The 22,634-nt window shown below is 41.8% G+C and overlaps 1 protein-coding gene across 2 annotated transcripts; it reads left to right on the top strand.

Moving 5' to 3' along the window:
• The first annotated feature begins 70 nt into the window (after nucleotides 1–70).
• On the top strand, nucleotides 71–22,593 carry tfg (trafficking from ER to golgi regulator). Of its 2 annotated transcripts, none has more exons than XM_033617940.2 (8): nucleotides 71–229; nucleotides 2,191–2,404; nucleotides 2,579–2,662; nucleotides 8,038–8,184; nucleotides 10,175–10,342; nucleotides 10,443–10,589; nucleotides 21,146–21,226; nucleotides 21,364–22,593. In XM_033617940.2, exons 2-8 carry the CDS (start codon nucleotides 2,221–2,223, stop codon nucleotides 21,765–21,767), a joined length of 1,215 nt encoding a protein of 404 aa, XP_033473831.1. In that variant the 5' UTR covers nucleotides 71–229; nucleotides 2,191–2,220; the 3' UTR covers nucleotides 21,768–22,593. The 2 variants fall into 2 exon arrangements, with proteins under 2 accessions (XP_033473831.1, XP_033473830.1); XM_033617939.2 differs by having other exon boundaries at nucleotides 21,146–21,241.
• The last annotated feature ends 41 nt before the right edge of the window (nucleotides 22,594–22,634 follow it).

Below are 22,634 nucleotides of genomic sequence, written 5' to 3'. Positions count from 1 at the left end.
ATGATATCTGGTAATGTTTACTTTTAGATGAGTCAATCCATCACAATGCACTTTGCTCCAGACGATCTGCGCCTGCGCAGAATGAATGCCACGTACTGGTTGACGTTGACAGTGTTGGAGGACACTTCCTGATGCTGGCACCCGGGTCTAGCTAGGCTAGTTAACAGATTTGATTTTCACGGTTTGGAGAAACTTGTGAAACACAGCGTGGTCAAGTCGTCTGATTCGGGTAAAACACTGTCTTTTGTTTAGTGTCTTCATACACAATTTAGTGTTTTATAGCCACACAGCAGCTTCTGTGTTTCAGTGTTTGAGTGCTATGTTGCTAGCTAGCTAGCTAAGTGGTTAGCTTGCTAGTTAGCAGCTACTAGTGGTAGTTCGCTACGCAGGGAGCTAACGTTAGCTCGCCCAAACAGGTGTTGAGGATGATTCATAGGAAGTTACTTACAAAAATGAACACTGCTATTCTTCTCTGGTGTCAAGGCAAGCGAGTTTTATACAATACTGTTTTAATAAAATGCTAGTTAAGCTAACGTTAGCTCCGGTAAATTATAGGTAGCTGTTACAAGTTACACAGGAAACCGCTTTTGCCGAGCGATTGCTATAAAGTGAAAGTATAGCAAGCTATACTACTGTAGATCATGGAATTTTACAAGTGGATATTACCTATGTTATTGCTTTTAATTCCATTGTCATAGTTTACCTTGTCACCATTGACAGGTCAGTGATGAAACGGCCTAGCTAACGTTAGCAGTCACTAGATAGCTGTTTATGGGCCACTGACAGATATATGACTCTGCGTTTGAGGATCTGTTACAGTCAGCTTTAGCGTCACTTCAGTGACATTTTAAATGTTTAATTCCGGTGTAGCAAACGTTTTACCAAACATCAATGCATCCAGTCTCGGTAGAAATCGGTTTTATGTTGTCCCCATTTATCCTAAGTGTATGCTAAAGCGCTAGCTACCACACAATCCCTAGCATCCAGCCAATTATTCATCTGGCTAGGAAAGTCAAAGCCGTAGCAATTCTGGAATTAAATTCACAGTTGTTTTATTGTCCGGCCTAGAAAATCAGCAGGTAACGTCATAGTGAATCCAGCTGCTGACTACACACAATCAATGAGTGACGTTCATTTGTCACGAACTGATAAATGAATGAATGTAAATTGCAGTTACACAGATGTAGGATTGCAACTCAAACACAATCTGTGAGGTCAACCTGTCAAGCAGACAAATAACCACACATCATATTCCTCTAAAAGATCCTGTAGACATAGTTGAAAGCTTTGATATTTTGGGTCAAAGTCTGTAGTAGCATAGAGTTGTCTTTGCCACCTCACAGGATGCTGTTTGACCCTTAGACTTTGCACCTCAAGTGAATTTGTGTGATACTGACACTGCAGCCATAGGCATCGTTCTTGATTGAATTACACTATATTCAGTACAGACTTCAGAAGACACATCACTGCCCTGCAGGGAGAGAGCGGCATTAAATAGCTTCAAAGTCCATTACATCAAATGTTAAGTAAAGAGAAGCTCCCTCCCACTCTTTGTAATTGTCAAAGTGCCTTTCAAGGATGACAATAAAGATCAGTTACAGTAATGAGGAGCTGCTAATTTGAACTTAATGCCAGTGTTCTTGTAAATGCAGAAACCACATTTTAATCACAAGTAATGACTCAAAGCAGCCACTTCCCCTGACCTATTAACCTACTAATACAGACCCAGTCATACCTGAGGCCTCAGTTTGACTTTTACTTGGCTGTTTTGATGTTATTGTTTTATTTATTCACAAAGATGGATGTACAGATTATTGTAAATAATTCAGCTGTTTTAATACTGAGCAGGGGATCATCGTCATTATTAATTTAACCACAATATAGCAGCCCTGGTGGGGTGCAGCATGTTGACTTGCAAACAGTATTGTTAGTATAGTCAGTTGCCTTGATACTATGGATGCCTGACGTTATCTGTTACCTCCTTAAACAATTGTATAAATGATAGCTTTTCTTTTTTAGTAATAAACATGATTAAAGTTAGTCCAATTCAGCTGTTGCTAATTTCTCATACTTCGATAGGCCCTGATTAGCACTGAGAAAGCGTTAATGAAAGCTAGAACAACAGGCTTAGCTTGTCTGGCTTGTTCTGTAGTTGGCTGTTAAACTTACCTCTCCTCTGACCCTGTACAGTGGTGGGAGCAGAAGAGGTCGGACGGCACCATGAACGGCCAGCTGGACCTGAGCGGGAAGCTGATCATCAAAGCCCAGCTGGGCGACGACATCAGACGCATCCCCATCCACAATGAAGACATCACTTACGATGAGCTAGTGCTGATGATGCAGCGTGTCTTCAGGGGAAAGCTGCAGAGTAATGACGAGGTCACCATCAAATACAAGGATGAAGGTGAGTCAGGACATAGGCCAGCTTATTTTTTATAAACCATAAAGTTTATGATACTGATAGTACTTACTTGACCAGGTCAATTATTCACTTGACCATGTAATTCCAATGTTGTTTAGTGTCTTAACATATTATCAAACATATTATCATTGGGTCTCTCTCTTTTACCTTTCCTAGATGATGACCTCATCACCATCTTTGACAGCTCTGACCTCTCATTTGCCATCCAGTGCAGTAGAATACTCAAACTGACTTTATTTGGTAAGATATCAAAGCATTTCCTTACTATTTCCCCTTTATAGACATAGGCAGCCATGCTGTGTGTGAATCTTGTCTTCAGGAATCCAAACTTTAAGCCTGCAGATGTCCTAAATCATGTGATAGCGTCATCATGATAAACAGCACACCAAAATGTTTCACACCAGCTGTTACAGCAGCCAGTCACTGGAGGGCAGTCCAGCTTATGTTTTACACAACAAACCTCAGCTTTTCCTCTGTCCGAATGAAAGTTGCCTACACTCCCTTCTGACTAATTTAGGGAGGATTGTGTTTCTTAGAGATGGTTCAGCAAACAAACAAAGTAACAGGCAGTGGACTGATGTGTTAACAAAAGCCTTTTGTGCCAGTTATACTGGTTCCTAATCTTAATCTTAAACATGGACCAGCCCAGCTAAATCCATAGTCAATCAGTAGCCCTGTAGCAATGTGACTTAAGGTATAGGTCATAAAGAATTTTTAACATTCCAACAAAACAACCAGTTAGCCTTGCCCTAATGTGTCAGGGTGAGGCCTGCTTTTAGTTATAGTGTATACGTTGTGTTGAACATGCAGGTTTTGTGCAGAACTTATATACAGTACTTGCAGATAAGTTAGTATTGATTGATTAATACTTGACCAAGGTTATGATTTTCATCATTGCTTGAGTAGAAATACTTAAAATGGCGTATACAGGAAATGCACATGCAGCTTTATGAGTAAGTGGTGTCTTCTGGCTTGTTTTATTACAAAATTTTAATAGAAACTTGATCTTGTCCAGACATTAGCATGTTAATTTTTCTTAAATTTGAGCTGTTAGTGGGGGTTTTCTTGTCATAAGACAGACAAAATGCACTGTTAAATCGATTAAGTTTTGGTAACTTGCAGACTTTGTTGCCATGGAAGCAAAGAAGGCAGACACAAGTGCTAAATTAAAGATGACTCATATTCCATCCATTAATCAGCTGTACCCGCTTTTCCTTTGAAGTAGGGCCGGGCGAAAATCAGATCACCTTATTTTTTTTTTTCGAAATACCGTGATCGATATTGCAACAATACTTTAGGGTTGACTATTGGAGCTTTCACTAAATACTTGCACAAGATTTTTTTTCCGACTATGTTTATTGGGTATAATTACATGTGAACTGAGCCCCCCTTTCTCTGTAACACACCTCTTGTAAAGCAAAACAGATTTACAGAACAGAAAACTACATACAGGGAGAAACAAAGAAAAGGTCTGGTGACCTGTCCAGGGTGCACCCCGCCTCTCGCCCAATGTCAGCTGAGATACGCTCCAGCCCCCCTGTGACCCTCAAGAGGATAAGTGTTACGGAAAATGAATGAATGAATGAATGAAACAAGACAATCACACTCAGTCCAGAGCAATATGACAAGCCATACTATTAACACATGACAAAAACAGATTCAAGGTCTTTTTCTAATGCATTAGGAGTGCCAGACTGAGTCAGCCTGATTACACGTGAGATTCTTAAAATAAATATTCATATGTAATGTCGTTATAATGACTTAGTGGGTTAAGGCAAATAATAGAACAGCTGTAACAGTCTGCTAAGTTCGGAAAATGACATCACTTTACTGTAACGCAGCCTTTTAAACCACGAAAAGGCAACACTTGTAATATGAGGTATCCATATAGGATGATATCTAGTTTCATATCACAGTATTGATATAATATTGATATGTTGTTGAAGCTGATCCGAGTTGATATTGAATTGTGCTGATCAGACATGCCATCTGGGACAGTTTTCTTTCATTCTTACTTTTAAATACATGTCCATAAAAGGCCTAATACACCACATGATCTGCGTCTGTAAATGTCAAAATACAACTTGATTTTTTTCACTGATTGTGTCTCCCAGCAGGCCGTTTCTACATTACATGTGTTTCTGTTAATGTTCATGAATTATTCTACGTCCTGTAGATGTTATTAATTTAAAGGCAGGATGATGACCTAGTGTTTGGCTAATGGATAGTCTAAATTGTGTTCTTTCCTGCCAGGAAATAAAATTCTGGTAGAGAGTCACTAGTATGGGAATATAGGCATAAATAAAAGTCAGAGCTGAGTCAACACAATATTGCTATCAGCTGTGGAAGGCAAAACTCAAAACCACAGCACACCGTGGATGTGCATCCTACAGATTTAATAATGTTATCATGATTTGAACTTAAAATGGCCCAACGTGAATCTGTAATGACAACATGATGTTGTTTCCTGCACTCTGCTCCAACTCAGTCAGTCCTCGTGTTGCTGCTATTATTAGCCAGGGAGCTGTAAGATTTTTCTCTTTCTTACTTCCTCCTAATCAAATCTGAGTCCTGGCTCCTCATTTCGTGTCACGACCTCACGTGGACCTGATATTCGCGGACATGTGTCAAGACTCAAACGAGTGAGAGTAGCTGGAATCTCGTGGCAGCCTGTGTCTCGGCGTAGCGCCTCATGACCCCGTGCATCTCTGTTCAGCATTATCCACTCAAACAGACAAACTTGTGTGAGAAAGGAATGTCCGGTGATCTCTTTTCTCACATCCATTTTTTTTTGCAATGGAAATTTCACTCCTAGGTCAATTTGTAGTAGGAAAATAAAGGTTGAAAGGAGGTAGAGCGACACATGTGGTACAGGTGACATAGGGTCAATGAGTGTGAAGGCCTCTGCTGTTTTTTTACTGCAGTCTGACAGTGTAATGACGGAACCTATTGGTTTGATTGTTGTGCTTTTATTTCATTAAGTAATCACAACAAACCAGCACCATTTTGCTCAGCATTCCCCAACTCCATTGTCAGCTGGCAGGATGTGATAATGAAGCTATTAATTCCTCTGTCAGCCCAGCGGCTGTTGTGAATAGCTTTGTGGATTCAAGCATGTGATACATGAATCTCGGGTATTTACAGTGTGGAGCCAACAGAATTGGGACAGGTCATTATTCATAATGTCCACATACTTAGTGTAGAATTATCAGCTTTTCCAGACCAATGCACTGCAGAATTATGAGTATCCATTGTGTTTATTTTAAATTAGCAGATGTTACTTTATAATACAGTTTGTACTCATCATGACCTTATTATACATTTTGTCTGTCTACTTACCTGTAAATCATTACTTGCCAGTTGAAAAAATACAGTGTGTCCTTTGCTTCTAATGCAGCCTCAATGTTATAAGATATAGTTTGGATGTTTGGGCATGGAGTTGTCTGAGATTCTTATCCATAGTCAGTTAATTACTTAAAGTAGATGGCAGTCAGCATGCCCTCAGTTTGGAGAAGCAGGCAGGAGTACCACCTTGAAAGCTCGGCAATGCATTGCTGGGAGTTAGGGTCAGCAGGAAAATGTATTTTAGCCACTTAAAAAATCAATATCAGTCTTAGTGGACCCTATTTGAGATTATTTTCATTGCTTTACGTTGCCTTCAGACTGCCAATTCCTTTGGCACTACATTTTTTCAACTGTACAACTTCCAAAATCCTACATATGAGCAAAACTGTGCCAGATACTGTTTTATGGCGCAGGTCAGCTGTTTGGGTCAGACTTTCAGCAGTTTATGGTAAAGACAACATATACAAGAACATTTTAAAAATGACTGATTGTGTCAGCAATAATGATATGCTGTTAACTACACGCCCCCAGTTTGGAGAAGCAGGCAGGAGTACTGCCATGGATACTAAGCAAGGTACTGCTGTGGACAGGTGTTAACAGCAAAACGTTTTTTCGCCACTTACTAAAAGGACTACCCCCAAAAAAAGCACATCAGTATCAGTCTAAGCGGGTGCTAAACTGAGAATAGTTTAGCACCCGCTTAGACTGATACTGATGTGCTTTGTCGTCAGGCAGCCCTTTCCTTTGGCACTAGCGCAACTGTATCACACAGCAGGTCAGCTGTTTGGGTCAGATAGTGATGTTGTGCAATAAAACTGAAACTGAACTTCACTGTACTAAAGATTTCTAAGATGGTGCGAGCTTGTTTTTTAATGGGCTTTTCAAACAAAGAAATGAAAACAGCTGTGGCTAGTTACACTGAATATAGACATCAACACTCCAACCGCAAGACTGAGACAACTCAGCGTTTTGGAGTGAATGTTTTTCTCAAGAGGATTATTTGAAGCCCCTGCCAAATGAGCGAGAGAGACACTTGTAGAAGAGCACTGCTGTGCCCAGCCATCAGGTTAAATTACGCTAAAAACCTACAAATAAATGAAGCGACTAACCAGACAACCAGTAAAGTGAGAAGTTCTGGCATCCTCAGATTCACACAGATCCTGAAGATGTGTTATAACCATGTCACAGTCATGGCAGCAGTAGATCTCTAGGTCCATGAGCATGAGCTTATAGTTTACATAGTTAGCTTGTGCTCTTTCTTTGCCTCCAGTTTCAACAGAAGTTTCACCTCTCTCTTTCGGCCTGTTCAGTCTCCCTCTGCACAAATTCTTCTCTATACTGGTTCACAAGGGTATCCTTTTATCTCCACAGTTAATGGCATATCATCATTGCTGACATTATCAGTCATTTTTTTAATTTTCTAGTGTATATTGTCTTTTCCACAAACTGCTGAAAGCCTGATGCAAACAGCTGACCTGCGCCGTAAAACGATATTTGGCACAGTTGCGCTCATGTGTAGGAATTTGAAAGTTGTATGGTTGAGAAAATGTAGTGCCAAAGGAATTGGCAGTCTGACGGCAACGTAAAGCAATGAAAATATTCCCAAAATAGAGTCCACTAAGACTGTTTTTTTTTTTTTTTTTTTAAAGGTTAATATGTTTTGCTGCTAACCCTAATTCACAGCAATGCATTGTTGAGCTTTCAAGGTGGTACTCCTGCCTGCTTCTCCAAACTGGGGGCATGCCCGCTGCCATCTACTATAGGCAACACACTGACTATAGGGCAGTCCCGCCTCAAAAAATCCAAACTATCCCTTTAAGTCCACCTGCATCTCTGTGGTAGCATTTTCCTGCCACCTTTGGTTTGGTTTACCATCTGCTGAGCTGTTGATGCACTTCTGCACGCTCTGACCCAGATATTACTTGGGGCTCATGGCTATAACTCAGATCTAGACCATGATCTATGTCAACACGCAGTTCAAATTCACGACAACATCGCCCCAAGTGGGAAATGGTCATAACTAATGAGATCCAGATTCAGTAATGGGCAAGAAAGCCCCATTAATAAAGGTATGAACCAGGGAATTGTTGTCTTCTGTGAAAGCGTTCAGGAATGAAGTTCTATCTGTCACCCTCCTCGAGATCTAACACACAAATGGAGACGGTTGTGCGGAGGTAGAGGAATGTCTGACTTTGTTCAATCTCATTCCCAAAACAAATACGGATTTGTTAAATTTGCTCACTTGTCTCTTCGTCTCTCGTTATCCGCAGTGAATGGTCAGCCACGGCCTTTGGAGTCCAGTCAGGTGAAGTACCTGCGCAGGGAGCTCATTGAGCTCAGGAATAAAGTCAACAACCTCCTGGACAGCTTGGAGCCCCCCACAGAGCCTGGTTTGGCCGCTACAGCACCAGACAGTGGTAAGCACTCCCACACACGAGCACACACATGTTAGATCTAAACTGACAAATCAGCCAATATTAGCTTATTGCTTATATCAGTTTGTACATGTTGGCTGCTATGTATCAAGGAATTACATTGCAGAAACAAAGTTTGAGGGACTTTTCTGTAGAAACTGTGTCACCTTTTAATAGTTGTCCACCAGAGAGCACCGATGAGTTGATTTTTTTCAGCTGTAAAGTGTCCTACTTAATATGTATCTTGGTCAAAATTTAAAAAGAAAAACTAATCTGATGGATCCATGTTAAGATTGTTTATGTTATGACAATTTATCATCGTCACATTTTCCAAAATGTAAAATATCGATATCAGGTATCAGCCTTAAAATCCAGTGTCCGTCGGCTTAAAATACGATAATAAATTTTACTCTTTGTGATTTCTGGAGTCATTTCCTACAGTGCTCATGTGCACACCTGCTCTTTGAATTGTTGAAACATGAGAACGACGTAAGCGGGATAATGTACAGCAAGCAGGTCATTATTGGAAACCAAGTCCTGACAGGGTGATACAGGACGCTCACGCAAAGTGTAGGGGTCTTGAATCGTCCTCACATAAACTAGTCGGATCCACACACAACATTCTGCCCCATTAGACAATGCCATATGTTCACACATACACACAATCCAGGTGGTTTGATTTCTCTTTGTTTTTCTAAATCACAAACTGTCTGTTAGGTCTCTTAACACCACTGATGGGAATCACAAGGCCTCTTTAACAAATAACGCTCGTTCATATTCCACATGCCGGCTGCCAGAATCGTAAGATCTGTATCCCACAGGGATGCTGGCACCAGACTGAGACACTTTATAAGGGTCAGTCATTGTTAGAATAATTTAACAACTTGTTTTCACATGGAGATTTGTCTGGCGTTATGCACTGCGTTTGTAGCTTTAATTATGAGCTGCGCACATACTGGTTCAGTCCAGTTTGGTTGTAGTCACACACATGCTGATCTCGTGCAGAAAAAGGCCCTTCCCGAAGCATTTATGCGAGGAACATGTGTCGTCATGTTACAGTGTGGTAGTAGGCTGCTGTAGTAAAATTGTAGTAAAAGTGATTTTGTGCTGTCGTTTATGATTCTCTCTGAGCTGTAACTTTTAATTTGGCCTATTCTTAAAAAGTACATAATCATATTTGTGATTTGGCTGGAATCAAGGATGAGAATAAACATTGGTGATGTGTAATTTGCAGTTTGGCCTCATGCTGAGACAAACAGGTGGAGTATAATCAAGGTCTTTTATGAGGCTTTGGCAGTGTTCATATTAAAAACCCTTAAATCGTCATACTTGTTGTGCTACATGTTTGTGTTAATGGTGTTATAACAAATCTTCTTTTACATATATATAGTTGAGTCAAAATGTTGTGTACATGCATTGCATTGTCCCCACATTTTGGCTGTGTTCAGACGGCAGGCAAATCAGATGATCAGGTCAGACTTGTGTGTCCATGCATCACCAACCTATGAGCATGGGTTGCTGTGGTGACAAGGTGGCATCAGTAACTACATAGCCACCCTAGTGACATGGATTTCCAACACATGAGAAATGGAGGCTAACAGCAACATTGACTGTTTTCAACATGGAAAATGGTTATGGGTTTATTTTACAAAGTCTCAAAAAACACACCGCAGTTCAAGGCTGAATCACAAAGCTTTTGAAAGGGATACGATGACACCGGAGCCCTCGTTGGGACTGTACGAAGGTTAGCGTTAGCTTCTGGGCAAATTTAAGCCAGTCTCTGTCATGCAGGATTGAAATCGCATTTCAGACCACCTCCAAATGTGGTTTGGATCCATGTTGCAAAAATTGCATTTCATGTGGTTTCTTGCTGTCTAGACTTTCTAAAATCAGTCTGGGTATGCCAAAACACGAATTTGGGCTGGCGGTCTGAACAAGGCCAGTGTCTTCTTCTCTGCTGCTTTTTCATCTCTGCTGTGGCTGTTGTTTCTAGAATCAGTGGATGGACGTGAAGGCAAAGTGGTGGTGGCGGACCCCACAGTTAAACAGGCCACTCCGGTCAGTGCAGCCAGCATGTCCGCCTTCGACCCGTTAAAAAACCAGGACGAGGTCAGCAAGAATGTTATCTCCGCTTTTGGCCTGAGCGAGGACCAGGCCCCAGGTATTGCATCCTATCCAACCCTACCCAATCCATATTGGTTATGTTTCAATGTATAGCTGTCATGTAAATAATTCCCATCTCCTCTGTGCCATCTGAGTAGCTCCCCCAGCGGTTGCACCAGAAGAGCGCTCAGGAACCCCTGACAGCATTGCCTCCTCCTCGTCTGCAGCCCCCCAGCCAGTGGTGCCCCCCCAACCACAGGCCCCCTATGCTGGAGTACAGCAGGGACCCCCAGCCGGCATGGACGGTAAGACCTGTGCACACACTTACAATATCCTCCAAGAAATCCTATATACACACATGCCATATTTATTACAGCGCAACTGGTGACTATTCAAACAGACACACACTGAGGCATATTTGTGTGGAAAGAATGCATTATGGGATAATATCCTAATGACCACAGGGAGGAGGAGATCCTGCAGTATGGGTGGTTAAGCAATTACATTCTCTTTTACAGTGGTGCCATTATGTGGGATGTTTTTCCAATATTATCACCAGTATAGCCTCATAAAAATGTCACCCCCTGTTGTTTAGCAAGTTTGAATGGTGTTGCCCTAAACGACCAGTTCGAGCTCTTTCGTTTTCCGATGAGTACTTCTGCCTGGGATGGGATCTTATAAACCTTAGGTAGGAAGAATAAAAATAAAAACGTATCCCCTGACGAGTCTTTGCGGGTATGATTTGATTTACAGGCCAGGTAATTACTCTTAGGGCTATATTTTGGCCAGGAAAAAAAACTGGCATGGCTGTTTTCACAGGGGTGTCTTGACCTCTAACCTCAAGATATCTGAATGAAGAAGGTTTTATTGGTAATGGGATTCCCCTCTTTACCGACATGCCTACTTTATGCTGGTCCTGTGCAGTTTTTGGCGAAAACATGCAGTTTTTGTGCACGCAGTATAAATGTGTTATATTCGCCTACTCTAAAAATGTTGTTTTAAAATATTTATGGTGTGCCTAAACAGTCTTGTTATTGACTAAACTGGGTATGACTGGAAAGCTGAGACTCTTGTGGATTCAATGAGCCTAGTTTTATTCATGTGTGATGATGATAGCCCCCACAGTAGTGATTTCATTGCAGTGAGACCATTTTTGAAACTTGACATCACTGTATAAAGTGACCTATTGTAACCTCTAGGATTATCACAGCCTCATGGAACTTTACAAACACAAACTACAGGCCCCAGACATTCAAAGGATGCATGGCTTTATATGCAGGTATATTGACAATAAGGGAGTTAAGAGACACATTTAAGCATGGGAATGGCCATTATTTACTTCTATCATAATATTCTAAGCCCTCACACACTCTAAACTTTTAAAGTTTGAATAGGCACCTAACCAAAACACATTTATCACTGATTTATGACTAGGAAAACGTAACACAAAGTGCTAAACTGCAACTCAAATTAATCGTCAGGTTCCCTGCTTTCAGATGATGTATATCACGTCTATGTGGTATATACTGTTGACCTGCTATCTCCTTATAAATATCCCCTGCCCCCTCTAAAAACGTTTGAAAAATGCATCAGTGATGGGTCTCAGAGAGTTCAAACCAGGGGTGTCAAATTCATTGTAGTTCATCAACCACATACGTCTGTGCACCATGCCAGTAAAACCATTACATAATAACCCATAAATAACAACCCCTTCAAAATTTTCCCTTTTTTGTGTAAAAAGAATACAAGTACGTTCTGAAAATGTTCAAAACTAACAGCCTGCGATATCCTTAGAAAACTATGTGCAAATACAACAGTCCATCTACTACTCACTTTTATTAAATGTGCATTTTTTTCATAATGTTCCACTCCCACTAAGTGGAAGCTGTTGGAGAAGCAGGTTGAGTCATCCCGTGCCTGACATTCCATTTACAAATCTGAAGTTTTGTCAGTGCCTTAGTGACAGGGCTGTGATGTGACCACAGTATGTATTTTTTTTATTATTTTTAGAGAGCTGTATTGTGGTCAGGGTGGAAAAGCCTCTGAGGCAGCATTTTATATGAAGTATCTACTCGCTGTTTAAATTGCTCCAGAAACCTGGCACCTCTCAGCCTTAATAAGTGCATCAATATTAGGTGTACAAAGTCATCTAGTGGGCCGGATTGGACCTGTGGCCGACCAGTTCTGGCCCCTGGGGCGTTTGTTTGTCGCCCTGGTTTAAACATTCTTCATCAGTAGTATTGGTTCTTGCAGTAGATGTAAAGGCTAGTTCACATTACACGATTGTCACCCCGATCATACCTGGCAACGTGTGTTTCTGTCATCAGGAGTCTCGCCAACTGTGTTACGACCTGTGTGTGCACACTACAAGATTTCTCCACCGAGCCCTCGCCGACAGAGCCCCAGATAACGCGGTGATATCACCAAACTACGTTTTTTAACTTGGACACGACACATCGTAAAGGCATGGATATTCTTCCCAGTGTTGAATCAGATCTGCCTCCAGGGCCTGGGTCTAAACACAACGCACACCCCGTGATCCTGTGGACGCTGCCATTGTTGTTGTTGCTTGCTGACTTGACTCAGTGTTGCCAGATCTTGGGAGAGAAACAAGCAACCAGGGCTACAGAAACAAGCCCAAAAGAAGCAACGTATATATATATATATAGAGAAAGGCGACGTTTAGAGAGCAAGCCCAAATAAGCAACTCCACTTTAGGAACAAGCCCAGAAAAAAGCAACCCAACTACCAACATTTGTAAGCGACTTTACAAAAAACAAGCCCAAAGTCGCGATTAATAAGCGGACCTGGCAACCCTGCGGCTTGTCCTCCTCATTTCTTCCGTCCTCCTGCGTGCTGACGTGGGATGTGTCCCGCCTCTCATTGGCTAATGCTCTTTGTCAGTCGTGTCAGACTTCTTCAGTTTTCTATCATGCCAGATATCCAGTCCCAGTCACAGACGAGGGGGAGACTTGCTTGCAGGCTTGTTCACACATGAGGACTCGTCGTGGCAGACTATCTGCCCACTCACCTCCGACCCAAGGTGACTCTCAAGATCTTCTGCGACATCAAAATCGCTTTGAAAATCGTGTAATGTGAACTAGGCTTAACACTCCACCACCCAGACAGATATGTTACTCCCCTCTCAGGTTGCTGTGCATCGTCTCAGAGTCGTGGTCCACTCACACAGTACAGCAGTAAAAACCATAAAAAGAAATCAAAATCTGTGACAGTAAAACGTATAAAATTATAGACACTGAAGTATTATAATTTTTTATGTTCGTATGAGTTTATTCCTGTCAGTACAGTACATTCACACAGGCTCGTTATGCAAAATGACCCCCTTTCCTTTTCTTCATAACTGTGACTAAAGGATTTACTCCAAGACTATGAGCAGTCACCGCTGCAGTCGTCATCGTCCTACTGTGTGTGAGAAGTAATTTCATGCCTCGCTTGACTGTGTCCACTCTGAAAACAATTACACGATCAAGTATAATTTCATATTTGTGTAACAGACTCGGATCAAAGAATACACCAGACCCTGCTATGCTACCTTTGTTTAGTTAGCTGTGTTGTTTTATTCCTGACTAGATTACAGATCTAATATCCTGTCAGCGATTAGATTAGATGAAATGTTAACAGAGTGGAAGAGTATTGTTTTGCTATGAGGAGAGCAAACTCCAAAGAAAATGTAAAAATTAAAGCAGCTACTTCAGTTAGAGGAACATATTGAGGAGGAAAATAGTTAGGATGAGGTCACAGACTTGTTGACAGTTTGCTGCATGTTCTATTAGCACGTGCATGTTCCTTGTTTTGGGGGAATCACATCCCTTCTGCTGTTGCAGCAGAAAAGATACTTGAGTCTCACCACTGTGGAATCTTAATCAACACTCTGTAAACAAGAGTATCCATGGATTTGGGGTTTATCTTACTCAGCAGAGACTTTATCAAAGCCCTCCCCTGTGTGCGATCTTTAACACGGACCAACCCAAGGCCAGGATGAAGATAAATGAACAAAGGATGTGGCAGCGTGTTGGCAAAAACAAACCTGACTTATTTTACTTCATTCTCAGCACAATACCATTCTGGGAAATCATCCTCTGTGCCAATCTTGTGTGTCCATTTCCCTTATCCAACTATGTCTGTTAGCATGAGGGAATTCTCTGGCTGTTTCTCGTGTTGTTATGAAGAAAGGCCCAGACAGGTGCAGCCACAGAGGTTAGGCATATTGTATTGTTTACGCTGTTAGTGGACCAGATTGTTTTCAGCTTGTGGTTTGGCCCCGCTGGATTTGGAGACCACTGGAGCAAAGGAGATGCCTCCTCCTTGCACCCTGTGAGAGCTGGAGCACGTTCGCGGAGCGGTCACACTGCTGACTCCTGACTGACCACACCTGCAACACAGAGGATCAGCTCACATGTGGTATAACTTCCATTTAACTGGTGGTTTGTGGTTTGGCCTGGTGGCGCTGCAGAGCCTGGCCATAGGGCTCAATAAGAGTTTAGTTGATCCAGATGAAGACTTGTTCAGTCAGGGGGTTTACCAGCTGGTGTACTGAAGGGATGCTTGTGCTCATTGGAGCTGTGGGGGTATATTGGATAAAAAAATGTTTGGGAACAACTGGTTCAGGTCAAGGACTGGGTGTAGGCAGCTAGAACGAACATTGTGTATGAAGTGGTTACCCTGTTATGAGCGAAGAATCCGAAAACAGGTCATAGGGGTCTGTGTTTAGTTTTAGTTGATTCAAAACACACATTAAACTTTTTTTTTTTTTTTAAATTTTATATACTTTATTAAATTAAATTAAAAAAATTAAATTTTTTCACTCCGTTGTCATTAACACACAGGTCCGAATGACACACACATGCACAAACAGGACCTATACCTGCACAAAGTGGAGAGATGTCAGAGTGAGGGGTCTGCCCTTGGTCAGGCGCCCCGAGCGGTTGGGGGGTTCGGTGCCTTGCTCAAGGGTACCTCGGCAGTGCCCAGGAGGTGAACTGGCACCTCTTCAACCACCAGTTCACGCTCCATATTTGGTCCAGATGGGGACTCAAACAGGCGACCCTCCGGCTCCGGACTGAGCTACTGCCGCCCATGGCTTAATATCGACGATTTCAAACACAAGTACACAAATCAGCTTTGTTATAACTGACAGCATTCATAGACAAAGAACTTGTCTTTATCTGGACACATTTTCCCCACAAATACAACATGCTAATGTTTTTAGCACAAGACTATGGCATTTTAAGTTGTATAAATTAGCCTAGTGGCTAGCAAACTTTTCCTCTTCTCATATGAAGCCAGGGACAACAGCAACATTTAACAAAGGTAACGTTACAAAATTCAGGTCCATGACAACTCACAAGGTTCACTGACAAAACAACGGTGTTCTACTAAACACGTTCTTCCAAACAAATACAACATGCTAACGTTATTAGCACAAGCCTATGGCATTTTAAATTGTATAAATTAGCCTAGCGATGTGCAGAGATTTCCTCTGCTCATATGAAGCCAGGATAAATCACACACAAGATTTAAAATGCTGTATTTGTGGAGGCTTTATTGTCTTCACAATTTATTGTTTCTTATCTGTGAAATTAAAGTAAATACAAGCTGCGTTTCCACTGAGGGAAATGATTTCAGCTTACAAAAATAGACAGGAGGTCTGCGTCGCTGCGACGTGTAGTTACATTTCTGGGGAGGTGCACATCAGGCTACGGCGTAAGGTACAGCATCAATTCGATGCAGAAATATCAATCCCTGCGATAGATTGTTGTTACAGTCTGTAAATAGTTCCATTTATAACTGAACTAAAAGTGAAACTCATCTGTTCTCTCTTCAAAGCCAGTCTCCATTGACACAAAGTAATTTTGACTTGATAGGAGCTGCTGGTCTTTCACTGCCTCCTTCAGTTAGTTTGTTTGTGTAATTGTGTGACTTTGTTGTTTGAGAGCGAGAGTTCAGATTACTCAATAAAACACAGACCCCTATAACTTCAGTTCACCAAGAATTTTATCTGTTTTTGCCTTCTTGATTCACCAGAGGCAAGCAGGAAATACAAAGTTTTCTTTACGAGTTCAATGTAACACAGGATGAGTAATTGATGTACAAATGTATGTGTTTGGGGGGTTGCAGCTTTCCTGACCTGAAGCTGCACTTTGACCTCACTATGCAGGCAAAAAACGTAATTTCCCCACTGAGATCAGTGAAGTTTTGTGATCACACACATTGGCAGCTCTTGCTAGATACCGTCTTGTAATCCTGTAGCAGGTCATTCGATACATCTCGAAACCTGATGTGGCAACGGACAGTCCATCCATTCCTTACAGTTTCCCTTCTTCGTCTCTTTTCTGACTTCCAATTCTGCAGATGGTTGGCACACACAGACAGTGAACTAGATCCTGCCCAGCCTCCTCTCTCACTCAACCCTTTCCTCACATTATTGCCTTCTCTGGCTGCAGACTGTTTGTCAGTATGACAGCCTCGAGGCAAATCAGAACAGCCAGTCAATGCACGAGAATTTATAAAAGGCAATACATGAGATTGGATGCCAACTGAGCATGTGTGGCCTTTTAAAGCTAGCCTTAAGCTCACATTTCAGTGCAAGCCCACTTTACTTGGTACCATAAGAATGCTGCTAACAAGATCCATAAGCAGATGGTACAGATTTCAACCTGTTGTCTGTCAGATGCTGACAGACCCTTGGCAATAATTAACATCTGTGCAAGACAGAGAGAAACTGTAAACACGTGTTTGCAGCAACTGCTCACATATTTGCTCGAGGCTCTTAATCAGATGGGCAGACATGCGTTTGGTGTGATATGTTTATTTAAAAATAGGACCTTGTTCTCATGACTCCATCTTGAGGCATGCTTAGACTGCAGCAGAACTACAGCCAACTGCATCTTTGTTCCAGTGAACATAATTTTCCCAACTTGGGGTTTTCTGCTGAAGCACTGCAGCTCTGTCTTTAGTGAGCCTCCAGTCATTTCTTTGTCCCGTGAGCGCTCAGCAGGCTCGTAGCTGACCTCTTGGTTACACCGGAGTGAAATGAACTCCCCAGGCCAAAGGGTCTGACGGCGCCACATCCTTCCATCATTCTTATATAACACCCCTGATGGATTACAGACCGGGGAGAACAGGAGGAGATGCCAATTTAACACACATGCCTTCTCATACAATGAAGACCGTGATGTTCATGTTAAAGGTGCTGTCAGTGAGATAACAGATGGTTGCCACATCACTACAGTGCTTATAAAAAGACACTGAAGAGGTACATTGTTTCAAGCTAAATATTTAGTTGTCAAGTGTCTACCAATGCAACTAATATGACTTGTTTTCTGACTGCTGATTCATTGAGCTTCAGCTGCAAAGACAGTTTTCTTCAGGACAATAATTCAGTGGTTACTGTGCTTCTTTCGGCCATTTTACACTGCCTGTTGTAGGCCGTAATGTCACGCCAATATTCCACCTCGCTTTTTTAGATGTAAAGTACGGTCTCGGAATGGGGGAACAGAGTCTTTTCACCTTTAACCCTTTGAAACCTGAACAAATTGGCTTCATTTCTTTCAAGAACATGGAAATAAACTTGAGAAGAGATGACCCAAAAATTAGCAAAAAATTAGTAAAAAGTACAAGAAAATTAATTAAATTTATTAAATAAATAAAAATAAAAAAGGAACAGTACAAAAACACAAATAAATAATGAAATGATTTGAATAAAAAAAGTTAAAAAAAAAACATTCTGTAATATAATTTTCAGTGCATTTTCGTGATAATGATAAATATATCTTATTTTTGATAATTTTCCTAATCTACTAATTTCTTGCAATTTGCTCATTGCCTTTTTCTCCATGTGTTGCACAGAAATCAAATCCATTTGCTCAGTGTTCAGTGGTTTAAATACTTGTGAAAGGCTTCTGAAGAAAAGTGACGTCAAGGTTTCTAAGGGTTAAGTTGGCAGCGGAGGCAGTAACAGTGCCGAATCAACGCACGTGTAAAAAGGACAGAAGGCAGGACAGGATGGGTGTGACTTTTTGACGAGATGCTAGGTGTGCGACCCATCACTGGGAGATTTAAAAAGCAGCTAGCAGCAGTTAGCAGCTAATTCAAAGAAAAACAACAGCAGCTGAAAGTGTCCATAAGCTCCTTACCCTTTGAATGGAGGATGAGATCAACCATCATGTAACAGCAATGGGAAATGGTTGTTATTCCCATATTATACCATCCATCGTTACTGTTTAGAAAGCGCCGTTGATGCATATGTTATATGTCACACTACAGGCCGACACTCTCTCTTTTATATATTTATATATTTATATATATATTTATATATATATATATATATATATATATATATATATATATATATATATATATATATAGTTATAAAGCAAAGGCGGCATTATGAAGGGACTCCATAGCGGCTCTCTTGCACATTTTCTGTGTAAAAAGGGCTTTTGAATGTTTTGAATTATTGGATACAAAAAAACAGGGTTACTTCTATGTGCATTAAATTTCCCTGACAGTACATAATTTGATAGGAGTCTCTTTTCAGCTTCGCTTTGTTGAGACTCTCAAGGATTGTAAAGTGTTATGTCAGCCCTCCCAAAGAGTGGAAAATCAGCACAGTTTTACCAGCGCTTGAAAAACCAGTGAACCCTGGTGTGGCCCTTTTTCATTATGCCCTCTCTCTTTGTGTATTTTTTATGTGTCGTCACACCGATTTATATGCCAGGCAGGAGATTTGGGAGAAAAATTTGGGCCTTGTTAAGGGAGAACACCAGTTTGCCAAGTCTTTGCTTTTCTGCCGAACAGTCAGGCGTTCAATGGAAAACTTGATGAGCAAATTTAGAATAACAAGGAAAAATAGTTTCCATGTTTTTCAGATGTAGAAAAGATGTGCGACAGCATCACTGTCAAGAAAGATACTACTGATTACTTGTCATGCTTTTCAAACATGTTAATAAGTATTAAGATGCTGCAGGTGTCTTTTGATATAAAAAGGCCTTTTAAGGCACGACACCGAGACGACCGGAGCTGTCGAGATAGTGGTGTCCATCCTACACATGTGCACGTATGTAGTGTGGACTGGTGAAGTCATTGTTAATAAAAGTGCAGCAGGAAGTCGCTGTCTGCAAATAAAGACATGTCTGGTGGTGCAGAGGACGACTCCTCCTTGTCTGTGTCTGTGCGCCTATAGTACCTTGATAGTCAACACATATGGCAACCTCAGTTTTGATCCTTAACTTTGTGTATATGTGTGTTTGTGTCTACCCGGGCACCTGCCTGCTGTTCTCTAGCTCGAAGGCAAATTTTACTGTAAAGTCCCACAGAGAGAGACATCTGTGGGTACTGGGCTTTTAGCTACAAATAGTTGTATCAAAGCGGTTGCAGCTGTTTTTACTGAAGCAGTCGTGTGTTATTCTGTCCAGATGCACAGGTGTTTCCTTGAAGATACAGAGACCCCATTTACACTTACTTACTTCATGCATCACAGATCGCTGTCTGATGGCAAGAAAAGCTGTAAATGCAACCAAGACGCATTCGTGAAGATGAATTTACCATCCCATTGAACTCAAGACAGATGTTAAGAGGGTATAAATACAACTGTCTCTCCAAGACGTATACACAATCTCATTCCTCCCAACTGTAACTACAAAAATACGTGGTTTATGTAAGAGCCTTGACAGCAGGCTGCTTATCAAGGTAGACCAGCCTGCCGATCAGTTCTGATTACAAATAGATCAAATTTGATACCTGATGAAAAAACACTGTCACTGTCACACTGTCACAAACAAAGTCACTCATTCATCACTGCATTCTTTATGATTTGGTGGGTTGGACATCACTGACCACTCACAGACAACAGCACTGGTATATTTTTATCTGTAAAGCAATACTGGGCAAACTTCCAGCCTACCTCTGCACCCTTCTGTGTGTCAGCTCTGGTAGTTACCAGCTACGCTTATCCAAGTGGTTGCTTTTTATATCCATTGATGAATTTAAGGGCATCATACAGAATGTGGTGACAGATGTGTGCTTGTTTTTCTTGAGAGGCCACTGTGTTTGATTAGCTGTTGTTTTATTGTGGATTTTTGTATTATATTTTGTATTTCTTGCATTTTAAATGTGCTCTTATTGGCTGTTACCTCACTTGTAAAAGAGATTTATAGTCTCAATGGGACTTCCTGGTTAGAGGTTAAGTAAATAAAAAATAAAATAAAAAGATCCTTCTTTTTTCCATGCCTCTGCACCAGCGATAGCCGCAGCCAGAGGCATTACGTTTTGGCATTGTCTGCCCATCCCATTCTCATGAGCGCAATATCTCAGGAACACCTTGAGGAAATTTTTGTCAAATATTGGCACAAACGTCCACTTGGACTCAACGATGAACTGATTCAATTTTAGAGGTCAAAGTCAAGGTCACTGTTACTTCATCTGTTTCATTCTCATGAAAATGAATGCAATATCTCAAGAACACCTTGAGGGAATTTCTTCAAATTTGGCGTCAGTGTCCACTTGGACTCAGTCATGAACTGATTGGAATTTGATGGTCAAAGGTCAAGGTTACTGTGACCTCACAAAACATGTTTTTTGGTCAAAATTCAAGAATTCATACACTAATTATGACGTGTGTGAAGCATCCATGTTTTAGAATGTGTAGCTTTGCGGCAACATTCATGTTTGAAGCATTGTCTGCTGTGATGGCAACATATGAGCCTGGACAGACATTGATGTAAACTGTTACTGCAGCGTGGAGGCATACAATACAATCACAAGACAATACTTCTAGTCTTGGTTCTATCTGTGTACTGATACGTGCTGACAGTTCTTGTCTCTCTCTCTCTCTCTTCAGGTCAGGTGTATCAGCAGTACCAGGCTCCAGGTGGATACCCGCCACAGCAGCCAGGTGCCCCACCTCAGCAGCAGCAGTACGGTATGCAGTACTCTGGTAAGATTTAAAATGGTCAGGGTTTGACAAGACAAAAGGTAGCTGCTGTGCTGTGAAATAAGGTGTTCTTTTTCATCTCTAGCATGAATTAAATACGCTCTTTCCCTCCTCTGTCTCTGCAGGATACAGCTCTCAGCCCGGAGCCCCTCAGCCTGGCCCACCACAGCCTCAGCCGCAGCAGCAGTTTCAGAACTACGCTCCTCCCTCCTCCCAGGCTCCAGCCTCCGGTCCAGCTCCAGCTCCAGGCTTCCAGGGTGGCCAGCAGCAGCCCCATCCATCTCAGGGAGCCCAGCAGTATCCACCAGGAGCCTTCAACCCCCAAAACTATACCTCCCAGGCCTCCCAGCCTGCAAACTACAGCCTGCCACCCAGCTCCCAGCCCGCCTCAGGGTACCAACCCCGCCCAGGATACACCCCGCCTCCAGGCAACACTGTCACCCCTCCACCAGGAGCTGCTAACCCGTATGCCCGTAACCGCCCCCCTTACGGTCAGGGCTACACTCAGCCAGGCCCTGGGTACCGGTAAAAGAGGATAGCGGATATTACTGACCCCCCCCCCCCCCCCCCCCCTCCCGTGTGTGTCTCCAACTGTTTGGAGAGGTGCAGGAAACATGGTTTACTGCTCTGCATCCCCCCAGTACAAATATCAAATCCAGATATGAAACAAGCAAACCCCCCCCCCCAGTCTGATGGTTAGTGTTTGTATGCTGTCTCTTCAACACACCACTCTGCCCTGACCCTGGTGTATTCTCCTTGTGTTATTTCTCTTCTTCAGTCACCTCCACCTCTGTCTGCTCTGCCCTCTCGTGTCTGTAAAATGTAACCAGTCTGTATGCACACACCTGGGAGACCAAAACAGGCTGTTGCACAAACTGTTTGTTCTTTTCCTGGTAACGCTTCATTTTGCGAGTGAGATCAGCATCTGCATTCTGCATTTGTGTGTCGATGACAAACATCTCAGCCGCTTGTGTTGAGTGTACTATGTCTGGATGCATTAATAAGACACTACCTTAATGAAAAGTTACCCCCCTTTGTCGTTTTGTTTTGTCGTTTTCTTGATTTGATCAATTTCACCACCGTGTCGGTATTAATGATGTGTCAATGAAACTGCTCCGTGTTGGGAACACTAGCTAAGTGATGGCTTATGGGAGGTGTAGATCCCAGTGTCATGAAGAAGACTTCTTTTGTTTAGCTAATTATATCATCTCCAGTAAGGCTTGCTATTCCTCTCTTTATCTTTCTCTTATCACTGGTTTTTACTAATAAATCAACTCCACCCTCAAGTGAGATTAGTTGTTCATGTATAAACTGTAACATTTTTTTTCTTGAACCTAATAAATGATTAAGACCCAGTCGGAGTCCTTCGTTTTGTTTTGGTTCTGTGTTCCTCCTG

The sequence above is a fragment of the Epinephelus lanceolatus genome, chromosome 14 (assembly GCF_041903045.1).
Source record: "Epinephelus lanceolatus isolate andai-2023 chromosome 14, ASM4190304v1, whole genome shotgun sequence".
In the NCBI taxonomy this organism is placed as follows: domain Eukaryota; kingdom Metazoa; phylum Chordata; class Actinopteri; order Perciformes; family Serranidae; genus Epinephelus; species Epinephelus lanceolatus.
This window is presented reverse-complemented; position numbering and strand designations above follow the sequence as displayed.

What these genes read in the sequence shown, in the direction of transcription:
- tfg (XM_033617939.2), top strand. Translation starts at nt 2,221, where the DNA reads ATGAACGGCCAGCTGGACCTGAGCGGGAAGCTGATCATCAAAGCCCAG. An exon ending in ACTCAAACTGACTTTATTTG is followed by an intron (nt 2,663 to 8,037) that starts GTAAGATATCAA and finishes CGTTATCCGCAG; the next exon opens with TGAATGGTCAGCCACGGCCT. An exon ending in ACCCCCAGCCGGCATGGACG is followed by an intron (nt 10,590 to 21,145) that starts GTAAGACCTGTG and finishes CTCTCTCTTCAG; the next exon opens with GTCAGGTGTATCAGCAGTAC.